General features: G+C 45.4%; 1 protein-coding gene across 3 annotated transcripts in view; it reads right to left on the bottom strand.

Annotated features, from left to right (window-relative positions):
• SRGAP2 (SLIT-ROBO Rho GTPase activating protein 2) overlaps positions 1–11,420 on the bottom strand; it is a 235,076-nt gene that overhangs the window by 51,067 nt on the left and 172,589 nt on the right. For 2 of the 3 annotated variants that reach the window (XM_007470702.1, XM_007470701.1), the window contains exons 7-9: positions 7,412–7,633; positions 3,637–3,738; positions 2,198–2,395 (exon numbers count right to left, since the gene is read on the bottom strand). In XM_007470702.1, coding sequence (XP_007470764.1) covers positions 2,198–2,395; positions 3,637–3,738; positions 7,412–7,633 — 522 coding nt within the window. Of the gene's footprint in view, positions 1–2,197; positions 2,396–3,636; positions 3,739–7,411; positions 7,637–11,420 lie in introns of all 3 variants that reach the window. The other variant, XM_007470700.1, reaches the window with a different exon arrangement.

Here is an 11,420-nt window from a genome sequence, read left to right as displayed (position 1 = left end):
ATTCCTGCTCTTACTAAAGGTCAAATTTGAATACAAATGTTATAGCTTCACTTAAAGCCAAAAAGTAATTTCTGACAGTCTTAAATACAGATTTTTATGTCCAAAATCCTTATTTAATCTTGTTCTGCAATGTAACAAGATTGGGTCATTTAAGTAGCGTTATATCTAAGCAGTCCAGACAGACCAGCCAGACAATTCCAAAAGCCTCTCGAGTATTTAACAACCTCCTGAGATAAAGAAGCTTGGGGAGGTACATAGCCCTCACTACAGACAGGAAGTTTTCTTCATGTCTGTCCCAGGTTTTTCATGCCTACATGCTTTTGCACATGCTGCTCTTGCCTCAAGGAATGCCTTTCTCCTCTTGATTCACTCATTGCCTGATCAGCACAGAAGTTACTTTGTACGTAATATTTCCCCAACTCCATTTATCCTGATTGCCATCCATGCACATATGCATGTATGCACTTAACATTTTTTACATTTATTTTTTTTAGTTACCCAGATCAATCTATTGTAATTGTATTGTAATTGTTTACACTCAGTAAAAAAGAAAGTTTTCCCTTCATAGGCCTAATTCCATCATTCTCCTCTTCATTTTATACTCTTAGCATTCCCAGCTTATATAGCACAGTGTCTGGTACATAGCAGATCCTTAATAAATGATCAATAAACAATTTAATAATATTCAATGAATAAATTAATAGTGATGATAGAGATAATAAATTTTCAGCAATTTTGAGCACTCGCTACAAAACAGGCAATGTGCTATGTATTTTACAAAAATGAATGAATGAGCCAAAATGTCATTCCATTCTTTCTCTGTATAGATTTTAGTATTTTACTCATAAATGTATTAAAGAATGTTATAATTAAATGACTTAGGAAAATATTAATCATTTGTTAAATGAAAGCAGCAGATTATAAAACAATATGTACAGCAGTATCCCATTTTTTATAATAAAATTATAAATATATGCTCACATTTGTGTGCACGCATAGAAAAAAGCCTGGAAGAGAATATATTCTAATGCTATTATTTCTAGGTTATTGGGATTATGGCTGATTTTTAGTTTCTTTTTACTTCCAGATTCTATATAATAAGCATGTTTTGTTTTGTATTACAAGAAAAAAAAAGTTATTTTAAAGAATAATACTGTTAAATCACTCCCTCTCAACAGTCTTCTCCAGAACTTAAAAAAAAATTTTTGAAGAATTCTGAGCTTAATTACATGAAAAAACAGATTTCTTCTTTGAAGGAGATAGCAAATCACTAGTGTTCTTAATGGAGAAAGGGCAGTGTTCAAAGAAGAATTAAACAAATGTTTCCAGTTGGAGGAAAAATTCAATTTACTACATGCAGACTGTGTTTCTTGACTGAAAAACAAGTTAATTCCTCTCATTCAGAATCAGTATGCATATTCACTGGCTATATTTCCTCTCACATCTGCAAACTTAATTTCTTCTTAGTTGTCAGAAGATTAGGAAATAAATTTTAGTTCAGGCAATAAATCCTACTTGGCAAGCTCAAAATAACTTAATTATTAAAAAGCAGCACCAAAGACCAGCCAGCAACCTTCCAAAGGACTGTTAACACTACTTTAAAAAAATTGGGTTCATCTGTCTAAAAGAGGACTGGGAGATGCATGAATAACAAAATATAATGTCTTAGAATTCTATGCAAACCAACAATGCTACACATTACCTGTCCCTTTGAATTTCAGCCATAATTATGAAAAATAATTTCCCACTTTAAATTATAAAGTAATATCATATCATATCAACTAGAAAAGATTACAGACATGCGTTAGCCAAAATATTTCGACGTAGTTCTCAAGAACCAAGAGATGCAGTCCCTCTTTCACGACCCCTAGGGATGAGAAGGAAACTTTCAAACAAAAGCTTACTAGCTGGTTAAAAAAGTCTTCAAAAGGAAAATATTCTTGGTAGTGTACTTGGGGCCATCCTTTCTCTTGGGTGTCCCTGTTAGATATACAACTTGTGTATATTTGTGTCTTTTAAGTGTAGGGGTGGTCTCTGAACATGCCCAGATCCAAGTCAAGATATTCAAAGACTTGATATCCTGCAAGACACTGGATAAGATATCCTGCAAACACCTGACAAGGACACTGGGATCCAAATGGCCTGTGTGTGCTGCAGTGCCTAAAGATGATCTTTAAAGGCCACTGAACCCCCTCACCGTGAAATAGAACTGCTCTGTCTCTTGCTGGTTGGCTCTCCTCTTGGCAATGCTGGGTTTGCTCATGAAGGTTTCTGAGACCGTGGACTTGACGGATTCCATAGAGTTGCTGTACTGGAAGCAATCGGACACATCAAAATCCTCAACGGTCACAATGTCCTGGATGGTCTGCAGAGTGGCCTCCATTGTCTTCTTTACCTGCCATGATAAGGGCCAACATAATGCATGAGAAGCAGGCTGCAAAACAAGAGGTGATGGAGAAGCTTGGAGAAGTGGGAGAGAAGTGGGCTGAGGAAGGAGGGAGGGGACTGTCAGAGGGTGCAGGTCTGCTTCCCATTGGACGGTGCTAAGTGAGTGATAAATATCACACAGACCCTACTCTCTCCAGTGAGGATCTAAAACCACTACTCCCTTCACGCTACATGCTTGACCCAGCTATTTAATGTTCACTTTTTAAATTTAAGATTAGCTCTTCGTGGGCTTCCCTGGTGGCGCAGTGGTTGAGGGTCCGCCTGCCGATGCAGGGGACGCGGGTTCGTGCTCCGGTCCAGGAGGATCCCACATGCCACAGAGTGGCTGGGCCCGTGAGCCGTGGCCGCTGAGCCTGCACATCTGGAGCCTGTTCTCTGCAGCGTGAGAGGCCACAACGGTGAGAGGCCCACGTACCGCAAAAAAAAAAATAAAAAAATAAAAAAATTAAAAAAAGATTAGCTCTTTGTTATGCTGGACGTGCTAAGGGAGAGAGGATGAAACAAATCCAAACCAACCCCATCATACAAAGAGCTGGTTAAAAATGTATGATGGGCCTGGTCCCGCAATGCCCCAGGTTCTGTTTCCCGACCTTCAACAAATGAATGAACCTGTTTGCCCACGTGCAAACTAAGTGACCCATCCCCAGGCTTTCCTGATCTTACCGGGGAAAGTCAGACTTACTGAGATGCCAGGTGAGAAGTCACATGAGCTCAAAAGAAAGGAGCTGATAATTAATCATACTGCCCTTTTAACTGGTTGTTGAAAGCCAATACGTTGGGCCCAGAAGAAAGTCACCCTTTTCTAAGAGGATGGAGATATTTGAAGTGTCAAAGTCAAAGGCCTCTGTTTGTTTGAAAATGCTGGAAAAAGCCAGGCATGAGGGGGTGGTTTCAGAGACACAATATTGTTCACACAGCTGCCAAGTGCCATTTTGATTAAATGTGCAAAGGGGGAAAAAAAACCATTTTGTAAAAGCTCAAAATAGAGCTCAACCTTTGGCAATGCAAGAGCAACTTCCTGGAGTTCAAGGGCAGGATGTAGCAGAAGGGGAAAATCCAAGCCTACATTTGGCTACGAAATGTTTGCAGCAGCCCGGACATTCTCTGCATGGCTCCGTCCACCTGCTCCCAGACGGGCAGCAGCAAGAGGTTTGACAGGGAAACTCAGAGGGTGGTTCTGAGTCTCACCTCTTCGTTCTCAATCTTCAGGGTGGATAAGCGAGATTGCAGTTGTTGGCATCTCTGTACCAGCTCACTCTGGACGGGCTGCTGGGCACAGAGCTGGGAAGCCTGCCAAAAGAAAGCAATACTAGGTCAGGAAGGGGACACAGTTCTTTTGTCAGAGTCCCATTACTGTTAATAAAACTACTTATATTCAAGCTGTAAAGCTCGCAAATTCTATGTTAAAACAAAATCCAAAGCCAAAGTGTGTAGACCTCTTCCAGGACCAAATAGCACAAGAAAGGAATGAGCAATGGAAGCTGTTTGGAAAGATCTCTCTCTCTCTCTTTGGAGCCCACCTCCAGCCTGGTGCTTGGCAGACACAGGTCTATACAGGGACTTCGGCTCCAAGGAAGCTGGAGTTAGGGCAGAGAAGAGTGCCTTAGGCAGCCCAGCTCCAGATACACAAAGCTTTGGCACAGTGAGGACTTCCTGCCAGAGGTCCAAGTGGCCACCTCGCTGGCCCCTCCTTCATTCCCTGCTGTACACCAGAGTGAAAGCAGGAGAGAAGTGGGTCAGGAGGCTAACATGTCGCTGTTGGCAGCCAGCATGTGTTTATAAATCTGGGCCGTGCATGAGAGCTCTGACTCAATGAGAGAAAGCGTGAAGCCAGGAACAAGTCCACGGGCTTTGCTAGAGGGCCCCAGAGGGCACGGAATCTTGTGGAACTTGGCATTTTCAAAAAGCCATCGTTTTACTCCAGATCTTCACCAGATCTGTGTGGGAGAGAAGTCTGCCCTTCCCCCCAAGGATCGCTGTCAACAAGCTTCCCCCTGTGTGAGGGGATGGCTGAGCCACTGTCTCCTGATGGGCCCATGGCGATGGCATAGGTGTGAGGTCACCCACAATCCCCAGGATGACAGATGAGGAACAGAAGGCTGGCAGATTGGGAGGCAGGGCCACGTGGAGGCAGCTCCTGTCACCTTGCCACCACGTGTCCTTTAGCCTCTCGTCTGCAAAGAGACATCTGGATAGAACTGGCCTCCTCCTTCCCCAGCAGTGGGCACATTCACATGCCCAAGACCATTCTCTTGCTTGAAAGGACAAAACCTCTCTTCAAATGGAGGGGGCTGGGACTTGACCTTTTCCTCCATTGGCTTTTAAGCTCTCAACTGACTTGACCTCCTCCCCCAGCTGAGAGGCTGGCCTGAGCCAGCTCTCAGATCTGAAGTGAGCTGACTTCATTCTGGCTTTTGGATAAGCAGACACAATGGAGAAAGCTCAGTGGCCAGGATGGGTTAGTGCCAGTAGTGAAACTCTCTGGCTGCCTGATGTCACTGGTCAGGCATTCAGAGCCCCACAAGTCTCTGGGGGCACCAAGGGTAGAGCCAAGCACCTCCTCCGAGTACATCTGAGACTGCTTGGCATCAATTCATGTGCTGAGTGCCCCAGAACGCCAATCAGTGTCGGGCCTTGGCCAATTTCAGGGCTTCTGCTCAAAATGCCATCCGAACTTTGGCCCTAGTTCAAGGACTTCCAGGCAGCTCCCTCTTGTTGCCTCCACAGTCTACAGACAGCCCTCAATGACTGGGGATAGATGGCTGCTTTTCCACTCACATGAAGGCTAGGCTGGAATGCAAAACCTTTGCAAGATTTAGTACTGGCCCTGGCCCCGCCTTGCCCAGCCACTGATCAGCTATATCACACAAAGGGAGGCCCTGGGCAGAAGACGAACTATTGATTTTTAAAGTAACTTCGACGTAGCAGGGAGGAATCATGGAGGGAAAACCACCTCCATGCTCATTTCTTTAAGAAGCAGCAGGGCTGCTGATGAATGCTTTGGCAGTGGTCCTCTATCGGGGTGCAAGGTAATGCATTCCAGCTGTGCTCTGGAGTATGGAAATGAGGCTCTGACAGGGTTAGGAGGGGGCCTGAGCACCCAGCATTTGGAATCCCCCTTTATGGAGACAAGCTGTTTGGCTTAGAAGGCATCTCAGTCAACACCAGAAAATGTATCACTCCACTCAGCTGGTCCCCAAGTTCCACTGCTTCTTGGGAAGGAATCTCTGTGGCAGCTGGAGAAGGGACTTGGAAGGCAAGTTTGACCAGAAGCCAGGGCAGGTGAGGAATGGGGCTTCCTGGGGCTTGGTGACACACCAATACACCCTCGTATTCTAATTGCACATGCTGCCATCTCACTTCCCCATCTGTACAGATGCTGACATTTCCTAAGCCACAGCAATGGAAACAAACTGTAAATGGTCTGGTTTTCCCCAAGAAGGAAAGGAGGAAAGAAATCATCTCCATATTTTTGTCTTTAGGATAGAAATGTCCCACTCTCCATGGTGGCCTATTGATGACAGCAAATCTGCTGGTTACAGTATAACAGCTGTCATTCTGGAGGAGGGTTTTCTAAAAAGCATCTGGATGCTAATCTTAACGGAAGCACCACTCCCTTGTTGAAAGGGCATTTTTGTTTTTCCATCACCCAGCATTCATTCCTCCTTCTTCTGATAACTTTGGACTGACTGTCCTTTGTGGGGAACATTCCACTCACAACTCAGGCCATGTGCTTTGGATGGGGCTCTCCCCAACTTGGGGATGCAGTGTGTGACCTCCGCATAAGCCAATCAGCCGACTGCAGATACCAGCCACAGTGACTGGCTCCGGGATAAGCACATCACCCAATCAGGACCAAGGAGACACAATGAGACTTTTGTGGGGGCTTCTAGGAGGGAAGCAGATACTCTTTCTGCTGGATTTCAATCTACAAGGAGATAAGGCTGGAAATATAGTCACCTTGCCCCCACGGGATAAAAGCCTGTTTGAGAATAGAGCCAACACACAGGATGTGAAGCAGAAAGAGAAAAACGAAGTCTTGATAAAATTCCCACTCTTAAACCCAACCATGCCTGAAGATCCATTCTGAGCTTTTCTATTATGTAAGCCTATACATCCTCCTCCTGATTTAACCCACAGGTCAAATGGTGGCTCCTACCCCAGCAATAAGATTCACTTTGATTTGTATGTACAACCACCAGAAGAGAAACCACAAGATTCACAGTAATGAAAACCAAAGAGCTTCTCACTCCTCTCACTTCGGTTTATTTAGGCCCTTCTTGTTTAAGTCATCGGAGGTGAAAAGTCATAAACATGGCCCCCATGTTCATGCACTGCTGCCTGGATAGCCATTCTTAGGGTTGACATCTTGGCTCCTGTCCTTTCTGTAGGTACCCATTCTTTTTTTGTTCAATACCCAGGCAAAACTATACCTTTTATCACAATCTTTTAAACCCAAGAAAATTAGATCCTTCAGAACTCTGCTGAGTGACAAAAGATCACGTCATCACCCTGCTTAGCCCTCCGTCCCCATCAGAAGCCTTTAGTATCTGGCCCCATCTCAGCTCTCACTTCCTTCAGCCTCACCACTTGGAGGCCTCCACCTCTCTCCTTCCCTTTTGCCATACTGAACTGTCAGTAGCTTTTAGAACACGCTGGCTGTTTTTCACCTCCTCTGATCCTGCTGGTCCCTCTGGATGCCCCTCCCTGTGCATATTTCTAACTCTCAACTCAGCTGACTGTAAGCTGCCTGAGGGCTCTAATCCCCCTTGTCTACTGTCAAGCCTAGTGGATAGCAGGCACCCAGGAGCTGTTTGCTGAATGGCTGGAAAGGGCTTCACCCACCGGACATGAAGCCAGACCCAGGCCTCGCCTTCCCCAGAATAACATGGCTTGAGTGCAGTAAATCTAGACAAGTGAGCTCAAGCCCCTTGGGTACTTGCGGGTGGGAAGAGGGTCTCACCATGTCCCCCATGTGTGGCTGGAACTCAAACTTCATAGGTGGACAGAAGACATTGTTGTACATCTCCATGAGGCGCTGCTTGTCACTGGTAGCATCGAGGTTTTCTACAGCATTCTCGATGGCGTCCAGACCCTCGTGCTTTGACTGTTCCAGATTCAACTCAGCGGAAAGGAAGGTGCGTAGCGCGCGGTTCAGGCTGGCGTGGTAGCCTAAGTCACAGCACTGCTGTGGAACGGAGAAGGCACGTGAGCAAACCATGGACAGCCCCAGGGCTTGGCAGAGGGGGATAGTGGCCCCCAGGGCAGATCTGACTCTGTCAACAAGACTAGCTGTGCAGCCGGAAGAGGGCTGACCCCCCACGATCTGGGTGATATTTCTCAGTTCTTGACTCCTAGTGTGATATGGAGGACTCCTTAGAGGACTGTGAGGTGGGTGGAATGAAGAGGACTCATTGGGACAAAATGAAATTATGTAATCATGCTCTTCAGTAAACATAAAAGAGTTGGGAGTTAAGGAGAATATTCTTCTATTTTCAGGTTCCTCTGGGGATACCACTGTAGCAAAATTCAACATAAAAATATAGCCTGCCACTGCCTCAGGGTTACTGTGATTTAGCCACCATATACCAATCAAGCCAGGCCATTTCAGCATTCAGGTTCAGAAATCAGAGGTGGTGCAAGAGAACTCCAGGTGAGAGAAGAAATGAATGTGTGTGTGTGTGTGTGTGTTGGAGGGGGGGGTGTGTGCTGACCCTACTGGTCATCAACCCCCGCCTCCGGCAAACTCCCAACGTTCTAGGACAGGCCTTACTTGTAGATTAGGATTTCTGTACTAAAGCTCCTGCTTGACAGCATTTATGAGATCAAAAATTTCTAAACATAAGTCTTACTGGGAAAATTCACATGAGCTAAAGGATCCTGATTGAAGTAACATGGAAAAAAATAGTGCTATGAAAGAGGCAATAGCATAAAAAAAACACTGGAAGTCAAGCAACCTTGGAAAAGCCACTCCACATCCCTGAACCCGTTTCCTCAACTGTAAAATGAACAGATTTGGCCAGGTCAGTGGTTTTCAAGCTGTAGCCCAGAGCTCTATGGTTCTGTGCTCAGGCTGCCCTTGAGAAGGGGGTAACAGGGCAGCCCAACTAGCAGGACTTGGAGCCTCCTACCCCTGCTTCAACCAAACCAGCTCTGCTCTTTTTTTCTATTTAATATATTGGGATTCTATGTAAGGACTGGTTTGAGAAAGAAGTCTTCTGCTAGAGAAAAAGTCTGAAAATACTTGGACTAAATATAATCCCTGAGGCCCTCTTCAGCAATGGCATTCTGTAACTCTATGACAATATTCCCCATCCCTCCCAAAGGACCCAGAGATCCAAATTCCTTGGCCATCTTTTATCCCCTCTATTGCTTAAACAGCTTTGAGATTCAGAACTTGAGCAGAATTATCAGAGAAGAATCTATGGATAGAGTAAGACCATCTGCCTGATTGCCATTTCATTCCATAAGCAGGCATTAACTTAACTCTTCCCCCAGCCTTTCCCCCTCTTCATGATCACATTGGGACCAGCCACTATTGGGGAAGAAAAAGCATGTGATGTGCCTCCTCCTCCCAGCATCTAACAAGAAGCTCTGTGACAGAGTGCCTGTCGGGCTGGGCTCTGGATTCAGTGCCAGTGGGCCCTGGCAGGTGCCTGGCTGTGTGGAAGAACAGCATTTACAGCTTAACTAGAGGCGGAGGATGGAAAGACATTAAATTCAGTTGGGAGGGAAGCTAGACAAAAGCGGCTGATTGGGAGGCTGCACGTGCAGGGGCACTTCCTCCTCTGGGAGATGCTGCTGGTCTAGCCAAGCTTCCCTTGAACCTGTAAACCTTCTTGACTAGCTCTGTGTAGACCCTGATGATGAACTCCATGCCTGTAAGTCTGATGAACAGAAGTAATGCTGCCCACAGGGCTGAGCAGGTATGTGGGGGTGGGGGGAGCTTTCCAGGGCAGAAGAGAATTAGAGGGAGGCAGTCTTTGTAACCTTTACATATTTTTGGTAACTCCCCTTTCCTCTCCATTCTCACTCCCTCTACCCTAATTCATACTCTTACCGTCTTACAGTGCTATTTGCTTCACTGTCCTCAAATATGGTTTTTGTTATGCCTACTCCCTGCTGAAGAACCTATAATAGCTCTCATTTTTCTTCCAAAGTACCGGCTACCTTCCTCAGTTGGGAAATTTAGAAATGCCTCCAGGGACTTCCTTAGTGGTGCAGTGGTTAAGAATCTGCCTGCCAATGCAGGGGACATGGGTTCGATCCCTGGGCTGGGAAGATCCCACATGTCGCAGAGCAACTAAGCCCATGCGCCACAACTACTGAGCCCACGTGCTGCAACTACTGAAGCCCGTGCACCTAGAGCCCATGCTCTGCAACAAGAGAAGCCACCGCAATGAGAAGCCCGCGCACCATAACGAAGAGTAGCCCCCTCTCGCCACAACTAGAGAAAGCCCGTGCGCAGCCAAAAAATAAATAAAATTAAATATAATTTAAAAGCAAATAAATATTTTAAAATAAATTTTTAAAAATGCCTCCATTTACTAAGTGTGCTTACTATATATATGCCAGTGTGCTAAGAGCTTTATGTATATTCTATATTTTAATCTGCATAGTAACTCCAGTGAGGTTGGTATTATTTTAATTTTCTGGACTAGAAAGCTGAGGTTCAGTGAAGTTAAGCAAGGTCAATAGCCAGAACAAAGTGTAAGTTGTCTTCAGCCTGACCGTCTAACATCATCTCCCTCTATTTTCTTCTTCAGACTCTTCTGTTCTAATCCAATGATATACTTTGTTCAGGGTCAAGTATTAGAAAACCATAGGCCTCAAATCAGCTGTATGACTGTAAGCAAGCTACTTAACCTCTCTGAGCCCCACATGGGGATAACGCCAGCCTCAGAGGTTGTTGTGTGGCTGACACACAATTAAACATATCTGGCACCATGCAGACACTTAAACAAACACCAATCTCCAATATCTCCAAATCCACTTTCAGCTCCCAGCATTCTCTCCTCCTAAAATGTTTCTCACTCCTTTCACCTGGGAACTGACCCAATCTTCAAGATCCAAATCAAATTCTCAGCCCCTAGGAAGCCAGCCAGCCCTGCAACTCTGGCATATATTGACCTTGGCCTCCACTCAGAACAACATTCTTCTGCAGCCCTCATGTGACACAGAATGACACTCCCTCATTCTGTGACTCGCCATTTCACATCATCCCAACAGAAGGCAAGAGGGCTTGGCCAGTGTCTTGTTCCTTCTTTGCCTCCCTCACCATTAGGCCTTGCTCATAGTAGGCATTTAATTAACATCAGTTGATTGATTGATGCCAGGAATACAGATTCTAGCCTCCCAGGAAATAATCTACTTAGGCTGAATACTGATCTAAGTCAAGTGAGCAGATGCGGCCACTGAAGCCTTTTGTTTTACTCAGTCTGGATGGCCTTTGGAAGACATGGAACTTTCTTGGGCCAGTCCACTGTCTCTATTATATAACTGCTCTGTAGCTTCTCTGTGTCAGTGCGTGGGGGTCTGACTCACAATGTGCCCTCCGCCTCCTCTATGCCTCCAGCTAACCAGGGAGATTCAGAATAGGTTTTCCAGAGCCTTGGCTCTCCACGTATCTGAAAGGGCAAGAGCCAGAAACTGAGGCTTCAACAAAGAAGCAACTTCTCGCAAGGTTAGGTAAACAAGGTTTGAATATTTCATCCTTGTTCCCGGTAGAATCCCAGTGAGTAGAGGGAGCACATTATTTTGCTCACAATGGGGACAAAGTATGCTTTCCATGGCTTCTGATGAGTTCTGTGGCCATGCCGGGCTCCCCTGGCCATTTCTGGGTTACATAAATGTTTGATGAAAATTCTCTCAGGGGAAATCAAATTTTTATAAGAACTTAATGATAGCCCTTCCAGATGTGTGATGACTTCAACTGACAGCTCATTAACCCTTTACCAGCTGACAGTCTCACC

This window comes from Lipotes vexillifer, unplaced genomic scaffold (genome assembly GCF_000442215.2).
Source record: "Lipotes vexillifer unplaced genomic scaffold, Lipotes_vexillifer_v1.1 scaffold1122, whole genome shotgun sequence".
Classification (NCBI taxonomy): domain Eukaryota; kingdom Metazoa; phylum Chordata; class Mammalia; order Artiodactyla; family Lipotidae; genus Lipotes; species Lipotes vexillifer.
Note: the sequence above shows the minus strand (reverse complement) of the source record. Positions and strands in the feature narration are given on the sequence as shown.